This window comes from Podarcis melisellensis (genome assembly GCF_964234715.1).
Source record: "Podarcis melisellensis genome assembly, chromosome: 7".
NCBI classification, from domain to species: domain Eukaryota; kingdom Metazoa; phylum Chordata; class Lepidosauria; order Squamata; family Lacertidae; genus Podarcis; species Podarcis melisellensis.
The window spans coordinates 48,745,442-48,763,895 of record NC_138539.1 but is presented as its reverse complement, the minus strand read 5'-3'; the positions used below and the strand labels follow the sequence as shown (position 1 = coordinate 48,763,895).

Here is an 18,454-nt window from a genome sequence, read left to right as displayed (position 1 = left end):
CATTCTTTGCCCACAAATCAGGTGGAGAGTTCTTGGAGGGAATTTGTGTAGAGTTTTATTTGTGACAGATGAAAAATGGAATGAAAGGTATATAGTTGTCTCATTTACCTTTCATCCCCAAATAAAAGCACAGTCTTAGCATCAAGATGGCTCTAGAGACATTTGGGGGCCAGATTATGTTGGCAAATGTCTGGGAGATGTTCAGCAATATCATCCAGTTCTCACAAATTATTAACAGCAGGAATGGAAACCTGTAGCTCTCCATATATTCATAAACATAAAAGTGCCATCATCCCCAAGCAGCATAGAATAGCATGATGGGAGTGGTAATCAAACATCTATAGAGGCACTGTTGCCCCATCCTTGAATTACAATGTCAACCAGTGTGTGTCCACCTTGTAAGTACAATGTCGTAGGTAATTCTATTAGATAATGAATATTAAACAACATATTAGGTGTTCTAACTTTCCCCCTCTGTTCTCCTCCTTCCCATTTCTCCTTGCAGATTCTTTTTGCAATTACATTTTGGCTACTGCTCAGACAGCATCTCACTGAGCGGAAAGCTTTTCAGTTAAAAGAAGCTGTTTTATCAGAGGTAAAAGTTGAAGAAGACGAGAGTGAAGAAAAAGGTAAATACAGATTACATATCTGAGTGCTGAATGCAATCTGTGCATTCTGAACGCAATCTGTGAGCCCAAAAGGGACGAACGTGAGAAAGTGTGACAAAGAGGAAAGTGAGACAAAGAGGAAAGTGAAGCGGTAGTAGAAGGTGCAAAGGGCAAAGAAAGTGACTTTGATGGAAATGACATTGTGTGGGGAGTTCGGCTGATAGGAAAGTGAAACAGGGCAAATGAGGAAAAGACAGTGTGAAGTAACGAGATGGGACACACAGGCAACAACTGTTTTGCGCGGGGGTTACGTTTAGTGTTCGTAACTCCCATTGTTCTAGGCACATTTTGTGATGGAATTTCATTAGTGTGAACAGTTTCTAAGTTCTGGGTGCAGTACTGTACCTAAGATTTCAGATTAAAACTGCAAAGTGGAAGAAAAGGAGGAGCTTTTTCTGGCTCCCCACTTACAGCTACTCTCTGAAGACTGGAGAAGAGACCCTCTTAAGAATATTTCGGTCGTGGGCAGGGGAAGGACTGGACTATGTGAAAAATGAGTCTGCTCTGCCCTGTTATGTCTCTTCCTCCCACCCCTTTCCTGGCCACTTCCAGGTTGTGGTGATGCACATGTGTGTGGTCGCACACATATTGGACAAGCATAAAACGGTCATTGCCTTACTAAGTGAGGAATTTAACTGAAATTTAGCAGTGAGAATTAGGGAAATTCTGGGTCATTTTGCATGTCGTGCTTCTGTTTCTTTTCTCAAGTGTATGTAAAATGCCATTTTGAAGAACTTTTGCCAGATAATGAAATTTTACCAAACGATATGGAAGATATTAGCTATATATGAAAATGAAAAATGAGTCTACGGGTTCGCGTTTTCATTGAATTACACAACTCATATGTAGATCAGATGATTCAAGTGAGGCCACACATACAGAGGTCAAATCCCATATACATGCATCTTATACTAAAAGTCATCAGTATCCAGAAAACAATGATTCAATTTCAGTTGATTAGCACTGAAGCTAAGACAAGGTCAGTGAATGGTTCCATGGCATAAAATGCAAATATAGGGAATTCAAACATCATGTGAATCAGATCCCAGTAATACAAGCCTTCCATTCTATATCATTGTTGTGGAGCCCCCTGCAGTGCTCAGTCTGGGCGAACCAGTTGCGCTCCCCTAAACTACCCCTGGTAACTTCCAAGCTGCTACTCATCCTCTCCTTTACCATGGGATGAGAAGGAGGCTGGCAGGTACTAGCCTAGCATTAGCTCACCTCATATGAGTACAGTGGTACCTCAGGTTAAGTACTTAATTCGTTCCAGAGGTCAGTTCTTAACCTGAAACTGTTCTTAACCTGAAGCACCACTTTAGCTAATGGGGCCTCCTGCTGCCACTGCGCTGCCAGAGCCTGATTTCTGTTCTCATCCTGAAGCGAAGTTCTTAACCCGAGGTAATATTTCTGGGTTAGCGGAGTCTGTAACCTGAAGCGTATGCAACCCGAGGTACCACTGTAGTTTCTCTCTGCTCCCTTGCCTGCTTTAGCTTTTCCTGTGCTGTATGTCCTGCCCAGTGTAGTTGCACTCTGCCCACAGTAGTCTTGTTTTTACCAACAATGCAAGACCATGTAATATGAACTAAACAAAAGTATTTGTATTTACAGAGGAGGAATCCCAAAAAGATGAAGAATCCCAAAAGGAGGAAGTGGAGCAATTGGAGGGAGAGGAGGAGAGAGGGGAGGAGGAGGTGGAGGAGGAAGAGGAGGAGGAAGAAGATGTAATGAAGGTCCTGGGAAACCTGGTGATGGCTATGTTCATTAAATACTGGATTTATGTCTGTGGAGGAATGTTCTTTTTTGTCAGCTTTGAAGGGAAAATTGTCATGTACAAAATCATCTACATGATGCTCTTCTTGTTCTGTGTAGTCCTATATCAGGTAAGTTAAACAAAATGTAGGTTTTTTCAGCTTGTTACTTTTTAATTAATGTAACCAGGGTATATGTTTAATTACCCTTACTATATTTTTAAAACAGCAATTGTTTGTCCTAAGCAATAGGGTTGGATTAGAAATAATTTAAGTACTATAGTGTGGATTACTCTTTATTGTGGATTTAACCATCTGTTCAGTGTTTTTGTGATTCTAAGAGTAAGGGTACAGCACAAGACAATGGCAAACACACATTTCCTAACCACCAAGAGCCTTTCAGCTCTGCAGTTTGCTGGCCATTAGGGTGAAAGCTGCCTCATACATTCTCCTGACCCCTGTACATTTCCCTGGGCATGATGGCAATGAGAGACTTCTTCTTATACTCCCCCTCCCCCCACACAGATGTGACCCTTTATTAGCTGCCCCTCTTAATTATTTTACATCAAAGTTTTTACAGAGTGATGCCACTCTCCGTGCTTTCCTGCAATAGTGAGGTTATGTAGCAATGTCAGCAAAACAATACAGAATTCAGTAGAAAAACATGTGAGTCCTAATCAAGGGGGTTTATAAAGGTTCAGCAACATGCCCTTTGCATACAATCTGTTTAGCTCTCAGATAATGTCTTATGCCAAATCTCCCCTATTAGCAATGCTTAGTTCCAGTTCCTCTTTTATGAACTATGTTCTTCATGCCCCTTATTGCCTAGACCGGGTCTACTTTACAGTGTCCCCGGCTGTTAACATAAACTGGGGGACATCACCTACTGAAGGTGATGTCTGAAGAACTAGCCTATTGACAAAGTCAATGAAGTTTGTTAACAAACTCTGTATAAAGAACTTTTGGCAGACTGTAGCTATGCACTCATTCACATATTTTAGTATAGGCTTAGCCTTCAATGGGATAGAGACAGATTTCTTAGATTACTGCTGTAGTTTTTCCCTACCTCATAGTGTTGTAACTGAAAAATAGTCATGGTTCTTCAGATCTCTTTTTTCTGGATATAAAAAATTAATAAACTTGCTAGTTCCTTATCTACTAAAAGAAGGTAATAGATCAGAGTAACTTAAAAGATAAAAATTTAAAATTCTGTGAATATATATATAAAATACAATTGATGACTGCAACACCAACCATAGCCAAGAGAAGCTCTTACACTGGTGGTTAGAAAGAACAGGAAGTGGTTTGATGGGCCTTCCTGGGCAGATAATTCTGAGTGCTCCCATGGAAATAATCTTCTCCAAATGCTAACCAATTTCATGTCAAGCAAAAGGGAACTCTAATCAAGAAGTTTTTCTTCTCCTCCTCTCCCCCCCCCCTTTCTACTCACCTATTCAGCAATTAAAATGGTGCATAGTGGAGTTCAGGAGGGTTACTGCATGCAGGGAGCATTAACTATGCCACTTTAAAGACCAGACAAATTGCAACTTGTTTCACAGTCTTGGCAGTTTTCATTTAGTGCAGGAAAAGTTAATTATGACCCTTCAGAATTTGGGCTACAGCTTCCATTACCTTTGAGCACTGGCCATGTTGACTAGGGCTGATGAGAATTGTAGTGTATTCCCTATCCCTGGTTTAGTGTCATATTTATCGCTACAGTTCACAATTGCCTTAAGAGGCCTTCATATGCCTGGCAAACAAGAGGCAGACCACAGCCCTTCAAACAGTATTATCAACCCTCTCAGTAAACAAGAAATCCAACCACAATCCATTGAAATCGCCATGTCCAAATTGAGTTGAATATAAGCAATTATATTTATAAAAAGCTAACAATTTGTTTAACAACATGAATTTCTGGTTCCCAGGTGCACTATGAATGGTGGCGGCGAATTTTGAAATATTTTTGGATGTCAGTGGTGGTTTACACGATGCTAGTACTTGTTTTTATCTACACATATCAGTTTAAATCATTTCCTGGGTTGTGGAAAAACATGACAGGGATGAATGAGAAACAGTGAGTATTTTTTGTTAACGTAGTCTCACCTTCTATTAACAAATACATTATGGATTTGGGTGTTGCCAGTCCTGCCCAGAAGTCCCATGAATGTGAGTTAAACTGGATGGTGATGGATTTTTCTTATTCATGCTATCTGTTCAACCACACATATGAGATGTCTGCAGACCAATATTTGTTTTATATTTTATTTCAATTTAAAACATTTCTTAACTGCTTAATATTTTAAAGATCTCTTAAGCAGTGTCCACTATGTACAATGTGGAAACAAAAATATGGCTATCATTCTATTCCTAGCCCAAAAGTGGCGAAGTCCCATGTTATGCACGTGAGTCAAAGTTGTGAAGAACAGTGTTTCCTTTGTGAAGTTGGCTGCTTGTTTTCCTCTCAGCCATATTTATTTAATTTTTCCTTAGCTTTATCTCCCTTTTCTTTCTTTTTCACACCATCCATTGGCTACAGTTTTGTTCATTTTTCTGCATCATAAAAAAATGCTGTATCACTGTTACCTAATTTTGAGTGGCTCATGGATGATCGTTTTAAAAGTGCTGCAGTTGTGGGGCTAAGCTTCCTGGCTGATTGTATTTTATTCAATACACCGTATTGTATTTCAAGACAAGCTTTCTTTCCACATGATGGTAACACACAAACAATAGATTACCATGCACAATAGACTTCATATCTGCCAGCACTGGGAGGAAACAAGCCATGATCCCTGGCTTAATATAGGGATAGTGATAAGCCAAGGTTCGTTATTAGCTTGCCAGTTGTGGTTTCTTTAAGCAAACCTCGCATCCTGGCTGGGTGGGTGCACTTCACTCAGACACAGTAAGCCATGGTTTTAATCTTATCATGATCTTCAAAGGTAGCCACTGTGATTCCAAATGCCATGTTTGATGTTGTAAGCTGCCCAGATGACTTCTCTTGTTGTTTGACCTATGAATAGTATTTATTTAAACTTACCTGGCTGCTCTAGCAGATACATCTAATTGTCTGGATAAATTAGTTAGATTTTCCAGAATTACAACTTACTTTCTCTTTTTTTAAAAAAAAAAATGTTAGAATGCATGATTGCATAATGCAGAGGTTTTCAACCTTTTTGAGTCCACGGCTCCCTTCACCAACTACATTCTGTGGGGCGCAGGAGCCCAGTTATGTCACCCCTTGTCTGCAGAGACGGCAGCCCCTCACCCCTTTCTGAACACCCTCGCTTGTGGAGTGTTTCCTCAGCCTCCTCTCCCCACTCCGTGGGAGTCCTCTGGGCAGCCACCGCCACTGCTCCTGGTCTCTGAACTACCCCTCTGGCCCAAAGAGAGGTGCCTCCTCACACTGCCCCACAGGGGCCTGGGAAGAGGATGCCCCCAGTGTTAGTGGCTCAAAGGAGGCTGGCTGAAGGTGAACATGAGGCCAGCATCTTACCTTGGGTGGCAGCAACAGGCACTGCCAGAACTGCATGGTGGAAAGGCTCCCCTTCAGTGCTGGGCACTCAGCTCCCAGGCAGGCCAATGTGGTACCTGCCTGCCCTGCCCTGCCTCCCACTTGTCTGTTCCAAACAGCAAGGGCTGGTGGGCTGGCTGGCTGGGCCCTCTCATGCTCTTGCCTGCTAACTCCAAGGCCACCTCAGCTCCTGGCACCCAGCACCTCCTGGCCAGCCCCAGAGGCATAATTCACCTGCAGAGCTCAGAGCTAGGGCTGCTGCAATAAACAGCTGTGCAAGCCTCTAAAGGGGAGGCAAAGATGCGAGAGGGCATCAGAGGAGGGAGGGAAGGAAAGAGGGACAGAAGCCAATGTTGCCTGCAGCACCCTGACCATCATTCAAGGCACCCCAGAGTGCCACGGCACACAGGTTGAAAACCACTGGCATAATGCATTTTAAGAACCAGAAAGTAAAGTTCTTTTTGCAAGCCTCTTGTCTCTATAATAGATATGAATGAATGAATGAATGAATTATTCTGGCCATAGACCAATACAGTGGATATGTATATTATTAGTTTTCTGTTGTATGTGGAACTAGTATGATTCCCAAAACTGCACCAAATAGTCTTTATAGCTGCTCTGTTTTACAACCAGCTAAGAATGTGCTTTCTGCCAAATGTTAAACATTGTCAAATTCATCCTGACCATTAACTTAGCTGTATCTTGTACTGCTTTATATTTCAGACTAGAAGATCTTGGCTTAAAGCAGTTTTCTGTAGCAGAGTTGTTTACCCGCATCTTTATTCCAACCTCCTTTTTGTTAGTGTGCATCTTACACCTACATTATTTCCATGACCGTTTCCTTGAACTCACGGATTTGAAAGCCATAATCAGCAAACAGGATAGTGCCATTTACAGGTAAAGCAAGCAGAGAAATGTTATTTCTTTCAGTGTCACCAGGTTCTTAGCTTCTACTTCCTCAACCACCATATGGTTATATAGCTCTGATGTCTAAGCATGAACTTTATTTTGAAAGCTAAGCTGGCTTGCAGTCACCAAGAAATTGGGTAATAGACTGCTTAGAAATCTTGTGTTCTATAGACTTCTGTTAGCACAACTCACATACTTTTTTATAGATCTTTTCTGTTTGGTTATGCTACTCAGATAATGTTTTATCGTTTGGTATTGAGTGGGGAGACATCAAACAGGATTGTTAAGGAAGTTGGCCCTTTTAATCCAAGTAGCTGGAAGTCTAGTGGTACAATGGGAACCTATATGCTGACAAGTGTTTGTTACTGAATGTTTTGTAATAATCCTTCAATAATCTTACTATTTCATTGGGACTGTTGGCAATATATTCTTCCTCTGGTAAGACAGCAATGTTCCTTCTTTCCTGTTTAACACTATTCTTTTCTCTTTCTTTCTCTTAACTAATTTTCCTGCTGCCATCCCATGCATTCTTGTGCTTTCATCTTTCTCACCAAAGCCATGCCAAAGTCAATGGTCGTGTTTATCTAATAATAAATAGGTGGGTATTCCAATCTTTCCTTTCCTAACAAAATGTTTCTTTTACTTGCTTGCTTACATTTTCACTCGGAAGCGAGGGCGGGGGCGGAGAGGAATATCAGGCTATATATTAACCTCAAATAAAACAATCCTAGTGCTCAATTTTTCCAATGAACAAAGAGCTTATTGGTCAACACAGTGGAGTTCTAACTCTGAGAGTTCTCCCATTTTTAAAAGCTGTGAATACAATGATTCACTTTAAATGTTATCCAAGTTGAAAAAAAATTCAATCAATTTTATTTGCATCTAGACATGTAAAACACAATTGTCTGAGTAAACTAGTTCATCAGCACCCAGTAGTGTCTGTACACACTTTTGCTCATCTTAGTTGGCACCAGACTTCAGTGAGCCCTTAGAACAGTGCTGTTGATGGGCTCCTGGCCAATGTAAACCTGGCTCCCCATGTTTCTATCCCTGCATCCCCCACCCCCAGCATTGTTGCAGCAGGTGCTACTGCCACCCACCATTCTCCTCCACTTGTCCACACACGAGAGAGGTGGACAAGTAGATTTGAAAACTACAGCAGCAGTAAATGATAGCAAGACATTAAATGAGACATTCCTCTTTTATCAAAGACTACAATTTCCAGAGTAGTTTAACAATCCTTCTTGCCAGACAGCTCTGGAAATTGTAGCTCTAGGAGAAGAATAAAGAATAAAGTAAAGGGACCCCTGACCATTAGGTCCAGTTGTGACCGACTCTGGGGTTGCGGCGCTCATCTCGCTTTATTGGCCAAGGGAGCCAGCATACAGCTTCTGGGTCATGTGGCCAGCATGACTAAGCCGCTTCTGGCGAACCAGAGCAGCCCACGGAAATGCCATTTACCTTCCTGCTGGAGTGGTACCTATTTATCTACTTGCACTTTGACGTGCTTTCGAACTGCTTGGTTGGCAGGAGCAGGAACCGAGCAACGGGAGCTCACCCCGTCGCAGGGATTCGAACTGCTGACCTTCTGATTGGCAAGTCCTAGGCTCTGTGGCTTAACCCTCAGTGCCACCCGCATCCCTAGGAGAAGAATAGAGGCAGCCTAATAACTCTCAGCACCCTTTGCAAACTACAGCTCTTAGAATTCTTTGGGGGAATCCATAACTATTTAAAGTAATAGCATAGTGCTTTAAGTTGTCCTAATACAATGTAAAGCAGCAATGAGAAGTATCAGGTTTGGTATGGGATTCTAGGAATTTGTTTAATGCTGAATGGTTCCTGTTTGGGGTAATTCGGGAAATGGACCTTGAGGTGTTGTATGACTGCCCATGTCTATTGGCCAGTGATCCAGCAGGTGCATTATGCACTAGCTGTAATCTCCAATCATCCCCCTCTAGCTAGCGTTTGGAAGCAACAGTAGGCAAGGTTCTAGAAAACAGATAGTTGGTTGCACTCCTGCATGTGTCTGGTCCACACCTCGAAACCCCAATGATAATAATGGATCCCAAACAATATGACATGATGGTGTGCTAGACACCTCATCAGACAACTGAGGTGAAAAGATTGGAGCAAAAGCGAGTGACTTTATCTTCAAAGTGCCTTGTAAATTTGTTGCAGCAGCCGTGTGTGGGTATGAGAGTTAGGAAGTGGTGTTCCTTTGTATACAATGGCATCTCAGGAACCTGGAAAAAACCTGCTGGTTATGGACGCAAGTCTCTTCTAAATAAAAGTGACATTGATTCTGATGTTGGCATGTATATCAGTATAACAATAGAGCAAAATATGGTGGGCTGATGCTCATATTTGAATAAAATACTTTTAATATCCATGTCATAATCAGACATGAATTGAAAAACTTGAAAATAGTTGAACATATGTTGACAGCTACTTTAGGACAGCATTTTTATTGCTAATGGTTTTGGCTCATATATAGAACAGATGGAGGTTTTTTCCCTTCTATAATTTGCATAGTAATTGTACAGATTTACTGAAACTTCTTTGCCTGCCAATTACCTTGCTTAGTTATATGCCTCCTTCCCATTGCAATACCTCTAACCCATGGCCCCCTCCCACTGCCCTGAATGTTAGGGACCCTCCAAAGTGGAATTCAACGTGACTGAAAAGACTGTTGTTGAAAAGGAAAATTAGCAAACCCCTTCCCCTTTAGAGGAGAAGTGTTTGGGGGGCATTTTTTACTCTTTGGATATCAGCCTGTATTTTTAATATCTCTCATCATGATAATTGGTCAGAGATAGAAGAAAGAGAAGCTTGTACTTCTAAGGGAAAGACATATAATTATGAGTTATTAATACTTCAGAACTCTGTTACAACTCATATATATAAAATTGCAAATGCAAGGATAGAAAACCATTCAAAGAGGAGTTCTTTAAACATCTGCTTTACTCCATCAAATATTTTATGTGTTGCATTCAAGAGAAAATGATGTTATTTCTTGGCTACAAGAGTGCATCAAAGCAACACCATTATGATAAGCTTACCCTAGCAATACTGAAGAATTGTGGAAGGCAGGAAGGGGACAGTTATCATGAAATATGAAGTGTAAAATCTCTTATGAACTGAACCTGACTTCCTTTGAATTTGTACTTGGTACCAGCATTTTCATATGCCAGTTTCTCTCCTCCATTCCTACACTTTCACATGCTCACTAAGTTGCTGAAGAAAAAAGGATGGTAAGGGTTTAGGCTGTCTGTTAGTCGTTCCTGCAGATGTCAGATCTTGGAAGTGTATGTTCACACACACATATATAAACACACACAAACTGAACCAAAGGCAGCATCTTCTAAGCAGTTCCTCACTCTGCATGGTGAGTACTTCTAAGCATTGCTTGAGTCTGCTTTGCTGACTCTGGGAAATGTAATACTTTATAAGCCTCCTGCCTTAGTTTCTGTGATTAAGAAACTGCAGTTGACAGACTTCCTGTCGACAGTGGAGGGGTCAAGGATTTCCAGAATCATTTATTGTAGGAGGGAAGATTCCTTGTTTTGGATTGGTTTTTGGAAACACAGCTGCTGTCTCTTCTCTACCAGCCCACCCCACAACTTTTGACTTTAGGAAAAGGGGTAGGAGGGAAATAGTAAATGAGTGACAGTGAAGGAGATCTCCCAGGTTGGATTTTCCAAACTTTGGGGGGATTTGGAGGGGGAAATCCAGAATTTTATTGAGAATTCTTGAGAAAGGTTTGGAAAGACCCGGTTCATTTTGAATTGAGATAGGTGGACTTCACCTAATACAGTGCTGAAAATTTCTCCAGGGTTTTTTTTAAAAAAAAAAAACTGTCCACCATCAATTAATGAGAAAATAAATTGCATTTAAAAATTATGTAGCTGGAGCAAGAGAGGAGAGAGGTTCGGTGAAATGCTCATGGGTTGGCTCTGGGTTTTTGCTTACCTTAATTTTGAGATGGCCAATGGATTATGTGAGTGTCCTTTCTTTCTACAATGCATCTCCCTGGCAGGTTGCAGCTTTTCCAAGTGCCTGTGTTTCCTTCAAAAACACCATGATGTCCTCAACTGGGCTTTCCTGTAAGTGTGGGAAGCTGAGCGGGCTGTTGACAGTGCTCCTAACAGTTGTTTATTGTTAATTTTTAAATGGCATGTGTGTTTGCTTGGTGTAGTTTTTTGTTTTTGTTTTAATGGTCAAAACGACGTCTCTTAAAAACAAAGGCAGTGAGCGCACCAATCCAGGGGCACTTGGTAGCCAACCTTCCCGGCTTCCCGCACTTTAATTAAAGCTCAGGGGAAGGTGTTGTAAGGTAACTCCTCCCATGGTGCTTTTTCAGATCAGGAAACGCAGGCAGCCAGGGATGCTCCAGAGCACTGGAGAAGTGTTTAATGGAAAGGAAATTACACACATCACTCTCGGATACCTCACAAGGATAAGGTAAGCTCAATCCCACAGCCAACAAAATTATAAAGACATTTTAAAGGACTCTGAGAATGAAACAGGGTAAGAAAGGTTTTGAGAAGGTGGAGGATAGTCTACTCTCTCCTAACTAGCTCCAACAGAAAATAGTGCATTCCACACTTTAGACAGTAAGCAAGCTACGTAAAACAGTCCCTTAAATTATTTGTATTCACTAAATTTACTTAGGTCTACCTCCTTGTTGGATACTGTTAATGTGACAGAGATTTTGCCTTGGAGCCTAGCACTCTGTTGTTTCTCAATCATTTCATACAAAGCAAACTGCCGGTGGTGGTGGTAGATGGGACATATGAGGTCTTTAGAGGCAAGGATGTTGCTTCATCAGTGTGCTGCTATCTCTGAAGTTCCTAGCTCAGGAGATTTGGTGTGTCTTTGATTCTGTTGCTTCTTGGTTGCTGGGCTCTAGCTCAGTGTCGCAGCCCAGATCTGGCGATTCTGTGAGTGGTCCTACTGACTCAGCAGACACCTTATCCTCCTGGGTCAGTGTCCAAGCCACTGTTGGTAGTCTGGACAACAGTGCTCTCGATAAATCCAGGTCATTAGCACTTGTATTTTACATCTTGCTAGATCAGTGCAACAGCTTTTGCTCAGTAATTACAACGCTTTCTGGTGTGTGTGTGTGTGTATGTGTGTGTTGTGTGTGTGTGTGTGTGTGTGTGTGTTGGTGTTCCTCTGAAATTAAGATATTTACATAATATTTACTTAAGTAGGCAGTGTGGTTAGCATGCTGTTCTCTAGGATCTTGAGCACATGTGACAGTAAGTGGCACAGAAATCAGTCAACTGCTTTTGTGTAACATCAAAGTGTGACCTTTAGAATATTCACAGTGCCAATTTTTGGAATTAGGAGAATTGGGAAAAGAAGTCACCAAGCCATTATGAGCTACTCGTGACATTCTGGCCCAGCTCATAATAGGCTTTCTATGGCACCCCATTCTCTGCCTTCAGACAGTCTTTTCATTACTGGCCCTACCCATTCTTACAGAGAAGGGAGGTCCAGTTGGAGAAAGGCAGGCAGCAGCAACAAATGGCTCAACATTAAGAACTGAAGACTCATGCACAGTTTTGCCTATGGGAAACCTGAGCAATGGCGTTTTAGTACCTTTCTGGCCCATCCTTTGAGCTAGGAACCATTGGGAATCCTTCCCAAAGTCTCTGGGCACACTGAATAATATTTAGCGGGTATTTTTTATCTCTCTTGAAAATGATTGTCATAGAAAGTTACTTTTATGAGAATGATTACTAAAATTCTGAATACATTGTAGGATCTTATGTACGTGGACAAGCTGAATAAAATTCATAAATAGAGATAAATTTAATGTCTTGATTCAAGTCTTACACTAGTTCATTATTTGAAAGGCATCTTGTGTTCATTTATAGCTATGTTGCAAATTTAAAGTATACTGTTCATGTTTTACTATTAGCATTTAAATATAATGGTTAAATGATTAGGTATTTTTGAAATAAGTAAGAAAATATTCAACAACATGCTAATTTTGCAAAAATGAAAGACAACTTTGGCTTCCTAAATAAATCTCAACAACTCTGACAATGGGTAGATCACTGCCAGTTTTTTAGTACTGTGAGTAGATCGCAGACTCTTGGAAGTTGGACGCCCCAATATATATTATATCCAAGGATTTGTCTGATCCTGGCTGCCTAAGCCCATTTACTTATTTGTGGCATTGAGTTGTCCTGAGTCTTTCATAAGGTATGTAAGCAACAGAGTAAAATATCAAGGGATATCTTTAAAGGACTCTGTATTAGAGCTGAAAGGATACCCAAGCTTTCTTTTAGAAAGAGAAACCAATAGTACAACATCACCTTCCTGACTGAAACTGAGGTTTGGATCAGGGACCGACTGGCTGTCATCTGTATGGCAAGTTTACTACAATTACTAACATAAAAATAAAATGTTTTCCTTACCTTTATGTAATGGTGAAACTAGACAGCCAATCCCATTTTCTTAGGGAAGAAGGTAAATTTGATCATAAGTAGTGTTTACCAGAATGCATCTCCAAAATACTTTATAGCTTACTAGTAACATTTCCATTTTCCACATCAGTAGAAACACCTTCAATTGGTGTTTCCTGTTTTCAACTCTTTATATTGATTTTTAACCATAGAATTCTTGAAAGTGTAGCTGAGATGTTGTGAAGAGCTGGTTCAAGATTATATGCTACCTCAATTTTGAACTGAATAAACAGACTTGCTTACTTGCAAATGGAAAATTTTGCCATTTGAATCTTTTGTTTTTTACATCAGCTTTTGTTTTTTATATGTAAATATATTCAGAGTCGGACTAGTGTAACTTATCTGAAAGAATTTGCTTGCCTAATGTAAGAATGGTGAATGAAAAGTTTCTTTGAAAATGTAGTAAGCACTTTCCATCTTGTTAGAAGCACTCTTTTAATGCCAGGATGGCATGCTCCTGGCATCTGAAGGCTGACACAGATGGATTAAGAGAATGCTAGTGAGTTATATGGCATGATGTCTTTATCTCTGACCTTCTTCTGTAACTCCTCTGTTCTCATTTCCTTTTTTTCTTTCTGTTTCAATTACTTTGAGCAGCATCAAGAAAAAATTACCAATCCGCCAAAATGAGTAAGTCCCCATGTGAAGTCATGAAATGCTTGCTGTTAAAACATGTCATTTCATGCTTCTACATCTTAAACTTTGACCATTTTTTCCTCTGCGGGGGAAATGTCAAGTTTAGGTGGCAATATCACTAATTACTAAAGCAAATAATTAGCGTCAAAGTGACAGATAATTGCTTCTATGGTATGATACCATGTGGAGTTTCCTAAACAGTGTTTGACCCATTTATTCATGTGCTCCTTGTTTGTTTTGCTGTATGAAATCAGAAGATTGTTTCTTGTCTTGCAACTGCTTGGTTTGTTGACATGCCTACTTTATCTACCAATAGGCTGGTTCATCAAGATGGAAGCCTGCCTGATATCACAATGATGAATTTAAATGCCAGTTTTGGAAAGGAACAGGAGAACATTTTACGAGAGCAGGAAAATGTGTTACAAGAGCAGGAAAAAAATGAGCAGGAAAACGTTTTACAAGACCAAGAAAACATTTTACAAGGGCCGGAAAAAATGTTCCAAGAGCAGGAACACATGTTCCAAGAACCAGAACAACGCATAATGGAAAGGAGGGAGAAAAGAGATAAGGAAGAAGGGCATGAAAAAGAAGAGGAGGAAGTGGATGAGGAGGAAGAAGAAGAAGATGATGATGAATCGGAGACAGAAGATATATCAGGTAGTCTGTGGAGAGAGTCTCAACTTGGTCTATTTTGTTTTACTATTGATTGAAGGTGATTCATCTTGGATACATGTAATTCATTCCCTCTATTTCTTATTTAAGTGTTCCAGTGCTCACAGACTATAAAAATGAGGAGAGGGGGGAATACGCAGACTTGAGTTCACCCTGATGTTTGCAGGTGCTCAAGATGTCTTTTTAAAAAAAACCATGAGAGGGAGACAAAACAACATTAGAGACCTGTAAGGACTCAAAGGTTATCCCAACATGATTAAGTTGTGTTGAAACTTGGCTCAATATACTTTGGTTCCTAGTGCCTTTTTCACTGCAGGAGTGAATGGCAACTCTTCAAACCTACTTCTTGTCTTATGCTCTGGAATTCTGTTTCTGAGGAATGTCAACTTCATTCTGTCATAAAATTAGGAATAAACACATTTGGCAGGAAAAATTGACACTTTGGGGATCTATGAATGACTTCAAATGAATCTCAATCACATTTTCCCTTAATTAAAATTATAGCTGGTTTTCATATTGTTTTATTCTGAGGAAGAAAAGTTATATTCAGAGGAAAAAATTGTCTCCCCCTTTATTTCCAGCAGAAGATAAAAGTAGCCCTGTTCACAAAGACATAAATAAATTTCATCATTATGTTTGACTTGTCTTTGCAGATTTAAGAAACAAATGGCATTTGGTAATTGATCGCCTCACCGTACTTTTCTTGAAATTTCTCGAATGCTTTCATAAACTGCAAGTTTTTGTGTGGTGGCTTTTGGAACTGCACATTATCAAAATTGTCTCATCATATATTATCTGGGTCACAGTCAAAGAGGCAAGTAAATAATGGATGTGTCATCAGTTTCTCTTTCAGTTGCAACTGAATTCAAAAACAAGGATGTTTTTGAATTTCTGAAATGTTGGTTTGGTTGGTTTATTAAATGTGTATTCCTCCTGTCTACTAAATGATGTAAAACACTAGGCTTGTCCTTAAAAAGTGCACATGAAACATAATTCAAACTTCAAAATGTAAACTTCAAAACTATATTTGATATTTTGAAGTTTTGCATGCAAATTGAAATTCAGTTTGTTCCAGCTCTATCTGATTCAGTAAACCAAGCTACCCAAATTGCTTAACTACTGTAATACTATTGCAAAAATCCACCCCTTCCCCTAATCATCTTAGCTCAAACTTGGTCTTGTGCTCTTGCCATGGCCACCCTTTGACTACTGCACCTTTCCCGTTGCTTTCCTTTCTTGCATCTTAGCAATGCTGAGCTTTTACCCCAAAACACCACCGATCACATGGAACATTCCCTTCAACATCCAGCACAAGTAGCTTGCCCTTACTTCGGAAAGCTCTCCGCACCTTTCTCATCTTTATCTTTATGCTACTGTTTCACATTAAACCCCAGCCTATAATTATTGATTCTTCCAAGACTACCACCCTTAGCCGATCAACTCTCCTGCTATCTTAAACATTTCAATGCTCTCTCTTTTGCTGCTTCCTTATGCTTTGAATTCCTTTTCAGAATATTTTAGCACAAGGTAGCATAATAAAACTTCTCAAAATGTTGTCAAGTAATTAATATATTTTCTCATTTTGTGCTTACAGGTTTCCCTCCTTAACTATGTGTTTGTGATTGCCTGGGCTTTTGCTTTGCCATATTCTCAGTTCCGCCCACTGGCATCCAGTGTCTGCACTGTTTGGACCTGTGTAATTATCATCTGCAAAATGTTGTATCAGCTTGGAACTATTAACCCTGAAATGTTTTCTGTCAACTGTACAATGGCAAGTAGTAGCTATCTAATATTTAAAAAGTAAAATAGAGTTGTTTAAAATAAATAATTTAGCAATTTGTGGATATTGTGGATCAACAAGAATGGAAACAGGCCCTTCTTTCTCACGTGAGAAGTTAGTCAAGTTATTCCCCCAAATCAGGATATATCTCAGTGGATTTCTGAATCAATCACACATCCTGCCAAGTATTCAATTTGTTCGCTGTATGTATATTTGATTACACTGATGCTTCCTGTAGCATGGTGAGGCCCCAGTTGAACCTCTCCTAGCACTGATGGAACTACTTCATCGTCTGCTTCTTTTCAGTCTCAGCTGTTAGTGGCAGATGCCTTAATGTTGCTTTATAAAGTCAATGATGAAACTTTTTTCAGATGCCTGGGTTGCTCAGCTCTGTTCAGTGGCAAACGTATATTTTGGGGGCCCTTAACAACCAGCAAAGAGGTCTGGATAACCACTGTTACCTTCCTCAGTGGAGTCGTTCCATGACATATCACTACATTTTTATTTTTTAAAAATTAACTACTACATCTCAGATTTTGAATAAAATTGTTTCACTGGATTATCACTGGTTTGAATAAAATTTTCCTATGACTTATAGTTTTCAAGTTACTGAGGGGGAGATGAAAATTATGGGAATGTTATATACATGCATGATGCATTGTAGAATTATTTGTGTCATGTGACTCAAGTTGGGTCTACTGGACCTGAACTTTTTCAGCAATATGGACTAAAGTTGCTTCTGGGGCCCCTCTGGGATTAGGGGCCCTGAAGCTAAAGCTTCATGGTTGTTTCATAGTAGATCTGTCCCTGACACTGTTCAATCAAAGCATCCTCCTTGAAGAAGTCAAACTAAAATGTATCCCTCTTTTTTCATTTTAGCCTAATACAACTAAGCCTCTAGAAGACATAAATGAATCACTACTTTACAGAAAGCCCATTGATCCAACTGAGTGGGTTGGATTGAGAAAGTCTTATCCGCTTCTTGTATATCTGAGGGTAATTATTATTACTTGTTCTCTGTTGAATTTATTTTCAGTCTCAATAAATTATTTTCAGACAGTACAGCCGCTGAGTTGTCAATGTTTTTAGGGAGCATATTGCAAGTAGCAGTATGCTAGCTTTCAAAAGAATATTGGCTGATTCTTTGTAGCTCATATGGTTTCCTTCTTTTGCAGAATAACCTGCTGATGTTGGCAATTCTGGCCTTTGAAGTAACCATTTACCGGCATCAGGAATACTACAGATGTCGAAACAATCTCACAGCTCCTGAGACGAAAACAATTTTTCATGATGTTACCAGATTACATTTAGATGATGGAGTACTTAGCTGTCTTAAATACTTTGTCAACTACTTCTTCTATAAGTTTGGTTTAGAGGTAAATTTAGTGCCAAGATTTCCTATGGTGACTCCAACTTGATATTATTTATAACTTATTTATCTATTTTAGGGAATTATATATTTAAGGATTACTTGTTTCTGTATTTGGAGGGTTAATGCCCTACTCTACAAAATAATTATCTTTGTATTTTAAAGGTCTATACAATTAAAGGCCTATACAATTCTACAACCCCCATTATCCTTGATCACTGGTTCTAGTAGCTGGGAATGATGGTAGCTGTAGTTCAACAACATCTGAGGTCCCAAGGCTGAGAAAGGCTGATACAGAGCGTAGACTCCAAACATTTATCAGTGACACTATTACTTCTTTTTGCAAAAAGAGGAACTTTTATCCAATTAGAATCATAGAATCATAGAGTTAGAAGGGACCCTGAGGATCATCTACTCCAACTCCCTTCAATGCAAGAATATGCAGCTGTCTGTTACGGGGATCAAAACTGCGACTGTGGCGTCATCAGCCCCACACTCTAACCAACTGAGCTATCAAAGTAATCCAGAGATGGCCAATGTGGTGCCCTCCAATGTTGTTGGATTGCATCACCCATTAGTTCTAACCAGCCTGGCCAATGGTCAGGCATGATGAGTTATAGTCCAGCAACATCCGAATGGCACCACATTGGCTACTCCGAAGTACTCACTATTGGTAAGCTAA

The 18,454-nt window shown here is 40.0% G+C and overlaps 1 protein-coding gene across 5 annotated transcripts in view; it reads left to right on the top strand.

Annotated features, from left to right (window-relative positions):
* PIEZO2 (piezo type mechanosensitive ion channel component 2) overlaps positions 1–18,454 on the top strand; it is a 203,334-nt gene that overhangs the window by 140,323 nt on the left and 44,557 nt on the right. For 3 of the 5 annotated variants that reach the window (XM_081917966.1, XM_081917967.1, XM_081917964.1), the window contains exons 14-23: positions 506–629; positions 2,280–2,551; positions 4,345–4,493; positions 6,654–6,827; positions 7,396–7,437; positions 14,268–14,608; positions 15,277–15,437; positions 16,218–16,394; positions 17,283–17,399; positions 17,579–17,779. In XM_081917966.1, the coding sequence (XP_081774092.1) occupies positions 506–629; positions 2,280–2,551; positions 4,345–4,493; positions 6,654–6,827; positions 7,396–7,437; positions 14,268–14,608; positions 15,277–15,437; positions 16,218–16,394; positions 17,283–17,399; positions 17,579–17,779 (1,758 nt within the window). The remainder of the gene's footprint in view (positions 1–505; positions 630–2,279; positions 2,552–4,344; positions 4,494–6,653; positions 6,828–7,395; positions 7,438–14,267; positions 14,609–15,276; positions 15,438–16,217; positions 16,395–17,282; positions 17,400–17,578; positions 17,780–18,454) is intronic. The other 2 variants (XM_081917968.1, XM_081917965.1) reach the window with 1 other exon arrangement.